Source organism: Sorghum bicolor, chromosome 5 (genome assembly GCF_000003195.3).
Source record: "Sorghum bicolor cultivar BTx623 chromosome 5, Sorghum_bicolor_NCBIv3, whole genome shotgun sequence".
NCBI lineage: Eukaryota > Viridiplantae > Streptophyta > Magnoliopsida > Poales > Poaceae > Sorghum > Sorghum bicolor.
Genome location: NC_012874.2, coordinates 59,952,250 through 59,969,653, shown reverse-complemented (window position 1 = coordinate 59,969,653; position 17,404 = coordinate 59,952,250). Strand labels below are relative to the sequence as shown.

The window sequence follows — 17,404 nt, the reverse complement described above, 5'->3', positions numbered from 1 at the left end:
GTTCAAAGCTCTCAGAGGACAAATCCCTGCTGATGCCGAAGAGATCCTTTTCCAGACTGCACACTTAGAGAGTCGCCAGCTGCAGTACCAAAAGGCTGCTCAACGCCTTGCCGATCGAGCTACTCATGCTCAGCTCTCAGAGGAGATGATGAAAGTGAAGCTCCTTGCGGATGAGAAGCATAAGAGCATCGGCACTCTGAAGTCCTCAGGAGATGTGCTGAAATAAAAGATCTCTGACCTGTCGGCAAAGAAAGAAGCCCTATTGGCAGAACTTAAACAGGTAGAAGAAGCTTTGTCCCAAGCCCAACAGGAAGAAAGCCAGCTGCCTGACATGATGAAGACCCTTGAACATGAACGGAATACTCAGGCTCGTAAAGCACTGCAAATGAAGAAGCTGAAGCTAGTGGAGGGCTCTGCCGATGACGACATGAAGGAGATAGAAGAAGCCAACCAGATCCATCTGCGCGCCATATCGACGATCCAGGTTTTGTTAAACATCTGAATTCTTCATCGGTGGCATATTTGCTCTTTTCTTTTGAACACTCCTAATATTTTGGTCTAGCCGATAGGACTGTTATCGGCACCTTTTAAACATTAAGTCCGGCCCCAGATACAGTTTAATCCAGCCGATTGGAATGTTATCGGCACTTAAACTTTCATGCATCGACCCATATGCTCGGGTAATATTTCTTTACATATTTACCATTTAATGCCCTGGGAAATTCAACTCCTTCGAGAGTTTCTAAGATATAGGCGTTGCCAGGAGCAGATCGATTTATCCGAAAGGGACCCTCCCAATTGGGAGACCACTTCCCAAATTTTGAACTTTTAGTCCCGATCGGTAAGACTAGCTTCCATACTAAGTCTCCATCGGCAAACTCCTTAGCTTTTACCTTCTTATCATACCATCTAGCAACTCTCTTCTTATTTTCTTCTATACTCATCAGAGCCCTTAGTCGATGCCCTGCTAGATCATCCAACTCGTCTTAAAAGCCTACTGATGTGCTCCACATACTCCTTCATGGACTTCTCCCATTAAACTTTTAGCCTCATCATCACCTAAGCACATGAGAAGAATCCCATCAATGGTTCGATAATATAATTCATCTTCAAGGAGCACATACTTGGTGGCTTGAAACCGAACACGTCTCTCAACTTTCTTGGATGGATCCTTTAAATAATCAATAATCTCTTTTCTCCAATCATCGGCACCGATTGCCGATATCGTGTTAACCATAGGTTGATACCCTGAAGCATGTTGAGCCAACCGACTAGCCTCTTCATTATGTAGCCGAGGAATATGCTCTAATCGGAAATCTCTGAATTCCTTTAATAATTGCATAGTCCTTTCGTGATAAGTTATCAGGACTTCGCTTCGGCATTCATAGCTTCCAGCCAATTGATTTATAACCAGCATAGAATCCCCGAAGACCTCAATAGCATCAGCATGAACCTCTCTTAACAATTCCAACCCTTTTATCAAAGCTTGATACTCGGCTTGATTATTCGTTGACGTGACAACAATCAGCAAGGAGAACTCATATTTCCTTCCCTGAGGGGAAATTAGCACTATACCGATTCCTGCCCCCTAGTCACACGTGGATCCATCAAAGAAGAGCGTCCACGGTACAATTTCCAAAGCCTCCACTGCACCGCAATGTTGAGTCACAAAATCGGCCATAATCTGTCCTTTAACCGCTTTAGCCGATTCGTAACGCAGATCGAATTCCGACAGTGCCAAAATCCACTTACCGATCCCGCCACTCATAATCGGCATAGACAGCATATATCGAACCACGTCATCTTTGCATATGACAGTGCATTCAGCCGATAACAAATAGTGTCTCAACTTAATACATGAGAAATAAAGACACAAACATAACTTTTCAATGGCCGAATACCTGGTCTCTGCATCAACCAATCTCCTGCTTAAATAGTAAATCACACGTTTCTTCCCTTCAAATTCTTTAATCAAAGCCGAACCGATGACCATCCCATCGGTAGATAAATATAACCTGAAGGGCTTCCCTTGCTGAGGTGGAATCAGAACCGGAGGATTTATCAAATAGTTCTTGATTTCATCCAAAGCCAACTGTTGCTCTTTCCCCAAACGAATACTTGATCGGCTTTCAACTTAAGTAAAGGACTGAAAGCACGAATTTTACCAGACAAATTAGATATAAACCTCCTGATAAAATTTACCTTGCCGATCAAGGATTGGAGCTCAGTCTTGTTGGTAGGAGCAACTATTTTGTTGATAGCATCAATGGATCTCCTACTAATTTCAATTCCTCTTTCATGCACCATGAAACCAAGGAATTGTCCTGCCGATACGCCAAATGCACACTTGTTAGGCTTCATCTTTAAACCATGCTTCCTTGTGCACTCTAACACATTTCACAAATCGGCAAGATGCTTTGTGAAGTCTCCACACTTAACCACCACATCATCAATATAAATTTCCACTAGCTTGCCGATGAACTCATGAAATATAAAGTTCATAGCCCTCTGATAAGTAGCACCAGCATTTTTCAAGCCAAAAGTCATGACTATCCATTCAAACAACCCAACATGACCAGGACATCTAAATGCAGTCTTTAGAATATCTTCTTCAGCCATGAATATTTGATTGTATCCTGCGTTGCCATCCATAAAGCTGATGATCCGGTGCCCAGCCGCAGCATCAACTAGCAGATCGACAACTGACATTGGATAGCCATCCATCGGTGTAGCTTTATTGAGATTCCTGAAATCAATGCAAACCCGAAGCTTCCCATTTTTCTTGTAGACTGGAACAACATTGGAAATCCACTCGGCATACCGACATTGCCGAATAAATTTAGCTTCAATGAGTTTGGTTATTTCGGCCTTAATATCAGGAAGAATATTAGGATTACATCGGCGAGCTGGTTGTTGATGTGGCCGAAATCCAGACTTGATGGGTAACCGATGTTCAACAATTGATCGGTCCAAACCAGGCATCTCAGTATAATCCCATGCAAAGCAATCTTTATATTCCTTTAACAAATCGGTCAACTGCTCCTTACACTCAGAATTTAACTTAGCACTAATAAAAGTAGGTCTAGGCTTATCACCACCACCTATATCTACTTCTACCAAATCATCGGCCGATGTGAATCCCTGGCCTAATTTTCCATCATCGGCGAACCTATCCATTAAAAACCTTCATCAGAACCGACTGCTTGGATCGGTGGAATTTCATAATCAGCAACTTTGAGAAAATACTTCTCCCAAATTTCTCCCGAGATACACCTAGTCCTTTCATAGGTGTCTTTTTCTGCCGATGCGATGACATAAGAAGAATCCCCCGGGACAATCTCAATCTTGTCACCTACCCACTGGACTAAGCACTGGTGCATTGTAGACGGGATGCAACAATTGGCATGAATCCAATCTCTCCCTAACAGCAAGTTATAAGCACCTTTTCCGCTGATCACGAAGAAAGTTGTCGGCAAGGTTTTGCTGCCGATGGTCAACTCGACGCATATTGCCCCCTTAACCGGAGATACATTTCCCTCAAAGTCTTTTAGCATCATATCGGTCTTGGTCAGATCCTGATCTCCTTTTCCAAGCTTCCGATAGACTGCATATGGCATGATGTTGATAGCAGCTCCACCATCAATCAATATCTTGGTCATCGGCTGACCATCAACTCTTCCTTTGACAAACAAATCTTTAAGATGCTGCCTTTCATTGTCGGCAGGCTTTTCAAAGATAGCCATCATCGGATCTAGAGCCAACTGAGCTATCTGCTCGGAAAACTCCAACTCCTCATCATCGCTGGACGGCGCAAGGAATTCCATCGGTAACATAAATACTATGTTAACATCTGCCGATGGCCCTTTCGCCTTAGGATCTGATTGTTGCTGATCCCCAGATTGGCCAGAGTTCTCGCCCTTGCTTAGCTCTTCTCGTCTTTCGCGCTGCAGTCTCCTTTTCTGTGTTTTAGTCAACCCCTCCGGACACCATGGGGGAAGTGGTGACTGCCTTGCCGATGGACGACGATATTCCCTTGACTCCATCCGATGAGTATTAGCATCTCTGCAAAATATGAATTCATCGGGAACTCGTGCATTAGCCATCTCTTCAAGCTCTTCATGGTTCCTGGGAAAATATTCAACACGACCACCAAGTCTATCGTGCACACTGAGCCTGCCCCCCAGCCGATCATGAACAGACGCTCTCCCCCTAATCGGACCATTAAATCGCCGATCATCATTGTGATAGCACCGATCGGATCTGTCATACCGATGATAACCATTGCACTCAGGGCAATCTCTAACAGTGGGCAACTTGATGTTCTGCTCCCGGCAATGGATAAAGAACGGGCAGTTCCAGTGATCCTTGTGCCGATTCCACTCTTGACGGCGTCTTTCTTCTTCCCGATGATGGTCTTCTTGCTGGCGCCGATACCGACCTTCACGTTGCTGCCAAGTCTCACGAGGCCTCCTATGAGTTATCACAATACCAGATCGGGGAGGCCTTCCTGAGTTAGTCCCCTCTTGGATCAATCCTTTTCCTTTGGCATCTTCAGCAGTAATTTGATGCTGAGGATCTACCGATGCACTCCTTTCAGCTGCTTCCGATGTCAAAACCTTGGTCTTTCCCTTAGCATCCAACATATTTGTTGGGAAAGGATGCTGATCGATCTTCATCGGCTTTTGAGCTTTGGAATTGTCAAACTGGATTCTCCTGGATTCTATAGCCGATTGCAACTGTTGCCTGAAAACTTTGCATTCATTGGTACCGTGAGAAGTTGCATTGTGCCACTTGCAATATTTCATCTTCTTAACTCTTCAGCCGATGGAATTACATGATTGGGTGACAATTTGATTTGACCTTCCTGAAGTAGAAAGTCAAATATCCTATCGGCTTTAGTGATATCAAATGCAAACTTCTCTGGCTCCTTATGCCCGAAAGGGCAAGACATCGGCTTCTTATTCTTTACCCATTCTGCCAAGCCGATGACTGGTTCTTCATCAGAATCTAAGCTTGCTGCCTCATCAACAAATGACACATTTTTGTTCCAAGCCCTCTTAGGTTCAAAGGGCTTAATATCCTAGTCGGAAATCCTCTGGACCAAGTGACTCAGGCTCTCGAACTCTTGAGAAGCATATTTGTCCCTGATATGTGGCAACAAACCCTGGAAAGCCAAATCGGCTAGCTGCCGATCATCTAAAACTAGACTATAGCATTTATTCTTGACCTCCCACAACCTCTGCACAAAACTTTCAACCGATTCATCATTACGCTGTTTCAATCTGACCAAATCGGTAATCTTCTTCTCATAGACTCCAGAAAAGAAGTACTTGTGGAACTGTTTCTCCAGATCGGCCCAAGTAATCACTGAATTAGGAGGCAATGATATAAACCAAGTGAAAGTCGATCTAGATAAAGATGATGAAAACAGTCGAACCCTCAATTCATCCCTGTTAGCAGCTTCTCCACATTGGATGATAAACCTGTTGACATGCTCCATGGTTGACGTATCATCCTGTCCAGAAAATTTAGTGAAATCTGGCACCTTGTACCGATTTGGAAGTGGAATCAAATCGTATGCAGGAGGATACGGTGTCCGATAAGAGTAAGTGTTGACTTTGGGTTTTATCCCAAATTGGTCTCTCATTACTTCGGCAATCTTATCAGCCCAATAAGCATTGGCATCTTGCCGATGAGGCGGTTGCGGATCTGGCACCTGTTGATACACTTCCATGTGTCTATGCGGTGTACGATCTGCATGGAACATTGGGTTAATCATTTGACCACCAATCTGCTGTCCAAGATTCATCGGCTGGTTGACCATCCCTTGATTATGGAACCTAGGTTGGATCTGGCCTTGTTGAAACCCTGTAGCCAGATGATTCTGTTGGGGCATTTGTGGAAAGACTTGCTGCCCAGGCCATCCACTATTAGCATTCATCGGCATAGGTCCTGCCGATGACTGGTAATTGGGCATCATCATTGAATTGACATACCCTGGCCGAGTCATAAACCTCTGTTGCGTCGGCATTGAATCTGCCGATGCATTAGGCATCTGGAACGTTGGAGCTTGAGAATTCCCAGTGTAAGGTCTGGCAGTAGTAGTTGTAGTATACTGGGGACTCTGATTCATCGGCATATTTGGAGGTGCCGATGCCATAGGAGCCTTGCCTCTCATATCAGCCGTTTGAGATGTACTAGGTGTCTTCAACATGAACTCTAGGGGCATACCAAAACCCCACCAGTTAGGAGGGACAGATCCCGACATTGTTGATGCCAACAGGTCTGTAGTGAGCTTAATCTGCTCATCTGAAGTTGATGGATTAGTCGTCATCGGCATGGATTATGCATTAGTGACTCCTAACGTGCTTGGAGGAACAGCTGTTTCTGCGCCCGCAGCGGCTGTAGCAGCCGATGGAGCTGTAACAACTGGTGACCCCAGCTGATGATGAGAAGGACCAACATAATTTGGTGGCAATTGTCCTTCTTTGAAAGTTCTAGCCACGGCTTTGAAAACCGTATTGGACATCACACCAGCTTGATTGATCAAGGCACGATTAATAGCACTATCAACCATGTCTTGAAGTTTACCAGGATTGGCTTCAAAAGTAACCTGCCGAGGCATCGGCAGTGCTTCCTTCTGGATCACCTCGCCACTCCTGTTTATGCTGAAGGACTTTAAACATTGTTGCTTGTAATCCTCCATAGCCTTTGCAATAGCTTGCTTCTGCTCATCTTTGAGATTAGCTTCCGTCACAGGGATGACATTCTCCAAGTCGAAGAATCGTTAGTCGCCATGTCGATCTTGGTCTTGAATCTAGTCCCACTGGGTGTGCCAAAAGATGTGTTGATGCAAAAGCTGATCTGCAAACACAAAGGGCTAATACCCGATTCAACGTTAAGGCGTGCCAGCCGATTTGACCTTACTATCGGCAAAGGTGATAACTCGAATACTTTGGTCCCGACAACAGAGATGCGCCCGGATGTCACGGCCAAGAGGTATTCACGCGGAACTCGAGAATACACCGAGCTTAAGTCGACGAACTCCTAAGAACTCGTAATAAAAAGGAAAATATGATGAAGTCGTCGAAAAAGTAGATGCTGGAATATGAGTAAAAACATGTGTTTGATTGATTGATAGATTGTTTCATTACAAGGCCCTAGGGTCTACATGTATACCCTTCTCAAAGAGCTACAGTCAGACACGACTAGGACTCGAATTCCAAATTAAACAGAATCCGTATACAAAATGATTTAAATAACTAAGGAAAGCACAAAACTATCCTCCCGTGACAAACCGGGACACCACCATGGACCAATCGGCAACCTTCATGTTCTCCTTCCGAGTCATCGGCAGACTCCTCATCGTAGCCATCGACAAAGGCTAACGCTGACCATCGGCATGAACGCATCACCACTCATGGACTTAGTCACATTCAGCTGTCTCTTCATCGGCAACCACCTTCATCGGCAACTCCCCTACTGACCAGTTACTGTTGCCCTATCTTGCCGATCTATACTCTACCGATCCCTGGGTACGTGTCCAAAAACGGTGTCAACATTGGTGCTTGTAGAGAAGAAATTTCATACATTCATAAGATATCCTAAAGTTGGACAATAGAAAACATAGTTTACCCAAGTTAGAAGTAGAGGACCCATATTTAACCTTTCTATGCTCCTATTTATCCTAACTTTGTTTCTACTCTTAATTGGCATACATCTCTACCCAATTATCACCCATTTTGTTGAGTTAGATCGTAGTTACTCTCACACGTTTCCCTGTGGATATGATATTTACAACCTTCGGGTCAAAGCTACAATGGTATCCGTATGCTTGTGGATCATTCCCTATGATTATTCTGTATCCGTTAAAATACCAACACCGACCAACACTCTCGACACAAATCCAACATCCAAGCGAAGCTTGTGTTTCTCTACTTCTAACCTATGTAGTTGTGCCTAGAATATGGTGGGGCTCTAGGGTTTCTAGCTAGGATCACTTGAATGACTTGGTATGCTCTCAACACAGGGTGTAGGGATCTGCTTTTATAAGCTAGTGGGATGAACCAGGGCCCTCGGATCAAACTGACTTTCAGTCATTGGCGTAGATGCAAACTCTACGACGGTGGAGAACCGATATGAGAAGGCAGCTGACAAAGTGGGGCCAGGCTAGGTCAGCCGACCTACAGGTGGGGTCAGCTAACCCTCGTTTATGCCTGGTGGGCCCCTTCTTTGTTGGTCTGTCTTCTCATGTCTTTTAGATCCTTCTCAAATTAGTTTGATGATAGAATATGCCTTTTAGCCCGACGTCCTTGATCCCTCTTCTCTTTTCCTGATAAACCTTTGTAGTAACATTGATTCACCAAAGATATGGAATTCTATTAGCATAACTCCTATTATATGTAGGTATTTTCTTTTTATGCACTTTTCCATGTTTGGTTGACGGTATATATTGGTAGTTAAGGACTGCCAATATGGTCCTTGTCCTAGTGAGTTACAATAGAAGAGTTCTAGTCCTATTATAAAGATATATCTTCCTAAAACTATCTAGGTCGATTTTCTTGCCTTGGAACCATCGCCATCTTGTTCCACACCTTCGGTCTAGGTAGTTGGCCCTATGGGAACTCTTAGGATCATGGTCCATCAAGCAAGTTGAACAGTCTTGATGTCGCAATCATAGGAGTTCTTCATGTCACCTTTAAGTGAGAGTACACTGTTGGTACCTGGCATCTTCAACAAGTATGGGTACTGGGGGATAGCACTGGGCATATTTAAACGAAGACCAAACCAAACTAATCGAGACCAAGACAGAAGTTTTTGGTCACTAGTTCGATCCCAAGTCCTTACTAGTTTGCTTATATACCTCGAGTAACCGAACTAACCGAAATTTTGCATTTTCTGGACATAATGTGCAGTTTAGACCATATTTAGTGATATAATATTTGTTCTGGTGGGTTTATATCAACCATCACTCATCAATTTTGCTTAATTTATATGCAATATTATTATTTGTGCGTTGAAATAGAAAAAATATTGCTAAAGTTTGCTATATATTATGCTATTTAGTAGTTGCTTTGTCTAGTCCGGTTAGTTCGGTCACGACCGAGACTGAGCCGAACTACACGGGACTGTTTTAAAAACTAACCGACCTGTTTTAGTTTTTTAGATGACCGAAGTTCTGAAAAAACCGAAGAACAAATTTTGAAGAGAACTTGGCCCCACTTGCCTTTGGAGCCAAGTCTTTCATGTAATTGCACATTTATCCCTGCATTTGCACACTTCCATATACGAGGAACCACATTATTGAAAAATAAATTACTACTATGAAGTTGTAACTTTAACTTTACTGAAAAGTTGATGCTCAGATTGATCACTTACTGACCATCAACAAAGGATATAGATCGATGACCACACCAACTTCTAACGAACTGGCCAACAACCAAGCTAGGCAGCCCATGCAACAACGAGGATGTAGTGATGAGCCAATGACATTGGCTCAACGCAAACCAACTACCAACCAGAGCGCCCGGTTAAAGCTTTATATTGCTACCAACATGCCCTAGCTTCGGCGTGGCTCCATCTTCACAAACATTCTTCTAGTACTTCAGTGCATCATCTTGAGTACAAAATGCATGGTGTACGTGGATGTTTCTCCCACAGAAAACACATATTGAGACTACTAGCAAACATGCCTATGCGTTGTAATAGGACAAAAATGTTATGAAATGCTTGACGTGTGTTGCTTGAGCTTGGTGAACAGCTCACTTACACCCCGTTAATTTATATATGTTCTAGTTTTTCTGTTGTGAATTATTGTTATGGTTTCCGCGGCAATCACAAATAAATGGGCACATTAATGAGAAACAAGAATGACGATTTTACATATCTATTTATTTTTATCTTTTCTATAAGATTTAAAAGCTATACTTTAGAACTATGACATCCCTAATATAAGTTATTATTGGCAACATTATTATATATCTATTTTACATTGAACTAAAAACAACCAATAGTAAGTTTTTTTCTTGCGGGCACAACAATATTTACAAGTAAATATATATAACTTTAGTTTCACACTATTTATGTGCTGGTAGAGCAAGAATTTGACATGTCTGTCCTCGTTGAGAATATGTAATTTAACGACTTGTTTTGTGGATCCATAGAAATAATATCAAATATATAATTCTAATGTCTTAAGTCAAAATTTTGTCTGTTCGTTGATGAGTAGACCTCTCTCGATTTTGACATGTCTGTCCTCGTTGAGAATAGTACTGGTATATGCAGACAGCTTGGAAGCTTGTACTGATATATGTGCATAGCTTATATATATATATATATATATATATATATATATATATATATATATATATATATATATATATATATATATATATATATATATATAGAGAGAGAGAGAGAGAGAGAGAGAGAGATAGATAGATAGATAGATAGATAGATAGATAGATAGATCTGAATATAAATAGGTACGTAGATATAGAATGGATTGGATGACAAACTAGATTTCAGTCCACAGATTGATTAGACCATCGCCTCGTCCAGATCCTAATATTATAAGCTTTATTCCTAATATAATTAAAATTCCATCAACTTAGGGCCAATTTGGAACGCATGGATTTCACAGGAATTATGCAGAAATTTCGTAGGAATGAGTTCGGGAACATGGAAAAATTACTGCGTTCCAAACAAGCCTTAGTGATGGAAATATTTATTTATTAGGAAAGGATTAGAATTTCAAAGACTTAAAATACTATATCCATTATTTTCTATTTTTCTGTATGTATAAGAAAAAACAGGAGACAAAAAAGAAGAAACAAAAAAGTCACAACTAAATGTGAGAAAGCGAAAGGGAAAAAAAGAGAAAAAATGAACTCGAGAATGCACACGGAAGATAACGTTTTCATTGAAGAAAAAACGGATGCGGGGACTTTGTGAGACAAAGGACACAGATGGGAACATCTCCACAGGAAAGAAAATCAGACGTGGGACTTCACAAGCGGGTTCCGAGACAGAATCAGTGATTAGGCTGGATGAAAAAATTAGTGGCAGAAATTTTCTATCTTTACTATTAGACATAGATACACAAGTAGTGAACCAATGACTTGTTGGACTATAAGAGGTCGTCACAGGCAGGGCATTTGGAGAATTATTTTCTAACCAGAAGCAATGGTGATAGTAGGATCCAACAATGGTGAATCAATAAATATGAAGGTTAGGTGGATGTAGCGGTTAAAGAACATTATCTGGTCATCTTAAAACCCGATAGTAATATGAAAATATCACTTCCAGCTCGTGGCATGACCTATCAGTAATATATCAATGTTGGGGGTCATATCCTTAGCTAACAGTAATATGACACATACCACTACATGTTTGTCGCATGACCCGGCAGTCGTATTTCACTGATGGATGGTGGTTTGAGCTGGCAATGATAGGTGACTTCGGGTGAATAGCGCTTCCAATAAATTTTCTGGATCCTATAGGCTTATGAACCACGAGTGATAAGCAACCACTGCTGGCTCCAGAATGACTGACAATGGCCCTAACAATGATTGGTTGTTCTAGCATAGTAGTGTTTCATCAGAAAAACCTACCCTAACCATAGTCCGGCTTTGGTATTTGTGAAGAATTGTATTTTCACATGTTGACTAATTATTTTGTGACATACATTTGGTTTCATAAAAGGGACAGAAAATTTTCAATATAAGTTGTGTAGAATGTCCACACATTTTTAATGACTTTATGGGAAAACATCACAAGGTACATGTGGTGATGGTTTAGATGTGATGACACATTGACATCCTTAACACTATTTTTTGGGTCTAAATATATACTTAATGAAAAAAAGTGGGTCCAGCCTGACATTTTTTCCTTGTATTGTGACTGCTCAATCGACAGCAGCTGGGGACTGCTCCAGATAGATGTATTTAATAGCATCTAAGAAGATGTTCGAGCGCTCATGTAATTAATATAGTAGCTACCATAAATGTAAGGCAACACGTTTTTGTAAGGGATTAGATTGGATACTCAAGTATATTTATTGTAGTATAATAAGATAGTTTGAGATATCAAAACACTAGTGCAAGATATCTAGTAGATCACATAAATCTTATTAAGATACATATGTTAAATGAGGATGGTTGTTCTTCCCTATAAATACCAATACAGTAGATGCATAATTCAAACATTAGAAATCTTCTCCTTGTCACAGAAAGAGGAGAGTAGCAAGATTCTCTTCTTCATGGCACTAATCAAGATCTCTACGACAAGGATTGTGTACCTGTGGGCTGCATTGTTCTTGGTTCTTGGGATCATGTTTGCTACGTCACCCTCCTGCCGAGCTGCTAGCCTCTCAGGTAAAACATACTTTTATGTATACTTCAGTTTTTATGATATCGAAACATTAGCTAGTGTTAGTGCTCCAATAAATTTAATGAAATTAGTGTGTTAGATATGTAGGCTCCTAGTGCTGCAGGAGGAAGTCTCTGATACTGTCTGGTTTGATGTTTTTTATGTTGGATATGTAGGCTTCAATTCCTGCCAGGAAAATAAACTGCCACAACCACGAGCAGAGATAGATTGCAGGCAGTACCCAATTTGCAGACCTTATGGGTGCATGCTTGCTTGTCGAGGATGGGGCTACACTGGTGTTGGCTACCACTGCATCAGCAAGAAAAACCCGATGAAGGACGAATGCTGCTGCGACAAAGATCCAAGACATGGGGCTACACCACTAGTGTAGGCTCTGTAAGATGTGACTTTTGTGGTACAAAGAACATGCCAAAAAAATAAAAGGTGTTCTTAGCCTGAACATTTGTGTTGACACTTTGATGTGGCCGACAAGGAGCATGTACCCACCATGCACCTGCGTTAACTCATGTCAGCGTCCAAAACGATAGAATATCTCTCAACCGTCACAGATGGAAAACGAACACAAGATTTTCCAGGTTCCTGCTACCAGTGAGGGTAGTGGCTGAATCCTGGAACCTTTCTCTGCTCGACTCTATGTTGACACTTCTTAACGCAACTACTAAAAATAGACTTTTAAACCTATCCCTAGCAAGGCATTAAAATTACTTAATATCACTTAAGCTAGGTTGTCATCCTAACATGATATAGAAGTGCTGGTATTAAATCTATATGTTTTTCTAGGAATAAATAAATAAAGGATCCGCAAGCGCACAAATAATACCGATGTAGCATTTTAACAAGGAGTATTCCAGGTATCGTTACTTATATTTTTACCACTGGGAAGGGACTTGCAATGGATAATGAGCAATAAGCACTGCATGTTAGTCATGGAGATCTTAACAACCATGTCTTTATCTATCTCTCGTGCAGGGTAAGCGTCACATAAGATAAATATATGAATATGAATAATAAGTGACAGATGATAAATAAGAATTCATAGCCATAATTGTAATACCCGATTTTAAGAACAAAACCAGATATGCACCATATGCGAGTATAAAAAGCCAAATCTCACATATAGCTACAAGTAAGGGGTAATATCAAAAGACAATGCACAAATATATAACGTACTTAGTATAAAAGAGATAACCTTTAGTATCAAACAGCGGATAGACAACTCTAAACTTCGGGTATTAACTTCTCTCCACAGGATCCAACTGACTGGTTGATCACAAGACCAAAACTTCTCCTGAGGTGTGGGGGAAATTGCAAGAGTGAGCACATATCGTACTCAACAAGTATAACCAGGGGTTCATGAGGCTCAAATAGCTGACACTGGTTTGACTGCATTTAGCTTTTATATGTAGATAGCATATTTATATTTAGATAGCAATTGTCAAGGAATCATAACTAAATCCCATAACCACATGATCAATGTATACAAGAATTAAGAATAACACATATAAACAACATATTAAACCATCATTTATCATCATTAATCATGTTCAACAGTGTCCATCTATTCCGTCAGTTTTCCGGGCCGCCCGTATCCGTGGGCACGGCTAGTATACCAGATTTAACACTCTGCAGAGGTTGTACATCTTTACCCATGAGTCATGATTTACCCTTTCGCCCGAGGCCCGTCGACCTCTTAGCTCACTTCCAAGGAAAGCCGACAGGGTTCACTATGAAGTCTTTCAAAGGTTCGCCTAACAAGTTAGGGCCGCAAGGTTTCCTTTGCGCGTAGATATAGAGCCCCCCTTCCGATGGCACAATGGCGCGCAGCCTATACACATACAGACAGAGGCCACAGTATACCCAAAACGGTTCATCCCCTCCGCCCTTTCGGGTAACCTCTAACAAGCTAGAAAAGCTTACTCATACTTGACTAAAGCTAGAGCCATATAGCCCTCATGGTTGTACGAGTTGTCCCAGCTTTTGCCAAGGGATAAGTCCTTATGGAGGGTCAAGATCAATCCAGCAAAAGCCAGAGTTCTTTCCACCCTTTATGTTCAAGTTGCTAGAAAGCTTATTTTATTGCTTATTGTATATCCAAACATTCATGTTACATGATCATGGATTAGATTCAAGCACTAGCAAGAACTACCAAATGCATATCCAAAATAGGTAACAAGGAATCCAGGATAACAATCATCTATGATTTTGCTAAGGTCATCAAGGTGGACACATGCATATGATATATATTGTATTAATTGTGTATAGGTAACAAGGATAGTCCCCAGTTATAGTTGCCTTGATCAAAGCTCTCCTGAGCCTGCTGGTCTTCAAAAGCTTGACCTTGATCACCAACGTATCGCTCACCGTCTATACTCGATCATCAATCAACAACACGCAATCCAATGTAGACAATCATACACAAAGCAATCAAGCTATAATTAGAACATTACACCAAACAGTGGTAAAACAAATATAAAAGTTTATCAAAATATTCTACGCAGCGCTACGATCACACAAACGTAAAGTTCACGAAAATCGGAGCTAAAACGAAAGAGTTATGTATTTTCTAAGATTTCCTGTAGATGAATAATTAATTAAATGCTACTGCAAAAATAAAACGTTTCAAAACAGTAAACTATTACTTCCAACATATAGAGCTCGTAAATACGAATCTAACGAAATTTGAATGGACCAAAACGGAGTTAAAATGAGTATGTTATGACCAAAAGAAAACCAGTGGCAAACTTGTAAATACTAGAAAGCGTATTTTAGTTCAAACCGGCGCGGAATACGTTTTTAAAGCTGAGAAAGCGTATTTCACAAAACGTGCTTTGGACTGCTGGTTCTATTTGGGAAAATCCGAGGGTCTCTTTAACAATTTGTCGACCGAAAGGTTATCTTCTAATTTTGGCCGTTGATCCAAGATCCTACGGCCCAGATCTGCTCAGGATGATGGAAAGGGGTGACAACCGGCATGCGGCGATCTCCCACGGTGGAGCGCCATGGCCGACGCTCGGAGCTCACCGGGGATCACTCGTTTCAACGATATAGTGCTCCGTTCTTTACTCCGAGAGCGCAGGAAGCAAGAAGGGGTCCTAGCGAACTCACCAACGGGTTTGCTTGCGGGCGGAGAGAGCTTGGGGCGGTCTGGCGGCAAGAAGGACGGCAATGGAGCTCCTGCTACACTCCAGCGGTGGCTAGGACTCCGAAGAGACCGGTAGAGAGCAAGGCGAAGGGCTCTGCAGCTTCGGCACCCCGTTACGACGGCCGGCACGTGGTTGCGGACGAGAAGTTAGTACCCCGGAGTGAAATCCACGGCGGCGGCTTGATCCTGTGTTCACGGCGAGATCCAAACAGTGGCTAGAACGGCCCTCGTGCACGCAGATGGAAAAGGGGAGTCACCGAGGGGCGCTAGTGCTCTTATAGGGCCCTCGGTTGGAGCGTTGCGTGCGAAATCCCTGGATATACGGTATCGGTTGCCTTGGAGGGAGTCCGTTCCATGGACGACTCGGGGAAGAAGAAGGTAAGGGAGAGGACGACGCTGACCAGTGGGCCCGCGGTGTCAGCGAGAGGAACGGCGGGGTCGGGTTGCCAGAGAGAGAAGAGGAAACGCGCTGCTGGGCCTCGGCTTTAGCTGGGCTGGGCGCGCGCGCTGTGAGTTGGGCCAGGAGAGGGGAAGGGTTTGGGCCGAGAGGGAGATGGCCACTCGGGCCGAAGCGGAGAGGGGAGAGGAATTCTGGCCTGCGGCCAGAACCGAGAGAGGAGGGGTTTGTCTTTATTATTTTATTTTCCTTTCTTTTATTCCAAAACCAATTCCAAGACAAGTTGAAAAACCATTTTCAAAACCATTTTAAAAATCACTTTGAATTAATTTTGAGCTTTAGTAAAACCACTCAGCACAATAAATGAAATGCAGGAGCATGAGTGCACAAAAAAAATTGCTACATCCTATGATAAATTTTAATTAAATGAAAAATATTATTTTTCCTATGTTCCATGAGCACAAAAATACAAAATTAAATCATTTTAGCTCTATTTCCTAGAAAACAATTTTTAGGGTGTTACAATAATATAAACATGATAATCATCTCAATTAGATTACTCTAAGTCTATAACACTAGCATGGTATTATGACAATCTACAAGAATAAATCCTAAGTATTCTAACTATTCTGTCAAAGCATACAATGATTAGTGTAAGTACACTTAACATCATCGTTAGAAAAGATTATATCTATGAATAGTGAAATTAGCTAGAAAGATCATGAACATAGCAATCACTTTCCTGTAATAATGGTGCTCTACAATCCTTATAATCTGGAGAAGGAATACAGAGGACTCAATAGGACTGTCACCCCCGCGATCTACCTCAAGCTCCGGACTATATGGGGTAATCGTAGATAAATACGGTCTAGGCACCTCGCCTACACAATATCTACCACTTACCCATCGGCCTAATGAGTAAGCGCTATATTATCCTATGCATAAACATAATTCTAATCTAATTACGCTAAACATATAACTAAAGTAGACTAATAACAATATAATTGAGAACATAAGCAAATAGAATAAAGTCAATTCCAATATAATCAAATAGATCAAAGTCATATTCATAGTAGGAATAACTAATATAAATATAACAAGGAAGAATAAGAGTTTACCAAGAACTGAAGATGGATCCGGACCTCAAGATTAACTTGACTGCTTCTAGATCTATTCCTATGTTGCTATGCTATGGAACTATAGAGATCTAATTGAGATGGTGGCTAAGAACCCTATAGAGACAGATCCATTCGTGGGACCCCTCTCTGTCTAATTCTTCTTCTCTTGATCTTCTCAGAGAATAATAAACTCCTCTTCAGGGGGTCAGGCTTGTATTTATAGCCCCCTAGAAACCACCACAGCCCTTGGATCAAACTGACTTAAACATACACTTAAGATTAATCCTCAAAGTCGGTGGAGGCAGGATCAGTGAGGTGGAGCCTGATTGGCTCTGCTCCCTAGGCGGCCACCCCTGA

At 41.8% G+C, this 17,404-nt stretch overlaps 1 protein-coding gene across 1 annotated transcript; it reads left to right on the top strand.

The window, feature by feature from the left end:
- Positions 12,208–12,829, top strand: LOC110435349. Its single transcript, XM_021460820.1, has 2 exons — positions 12,208–12,374; positions 12,546–12,829. The coding sequence occupies exons 1-2, from the start codon at positions 12,260–12,262 to the stop codon at positions 12,758–12,760; spliced, it is 330 nt and encodes a 109-aa protein (XP_021316495.1). The 5' UTR covers positions 12,208–12,259; the 3' UTR covers positions 12,761–12,829.

What these genes read in the sequence shown, in the direction of transcription:
- LOC110435349 (XM_021460820.1), top strand. Translation starts at nt 12,260, where the DNA reads ATGGCACTAATCAAGATCTCTACGACAAGGATTGTGTACCTGTGGGCT. An exon ending in CCGAGCTGCTAGCCTCTCAG is followed by an intron (nt 12,375 to 12,545) that starts GTAAAACATACT and finishes TTGGATATGTAG; the next exon opens with GCTTCAATTCCTGCCAGGAA.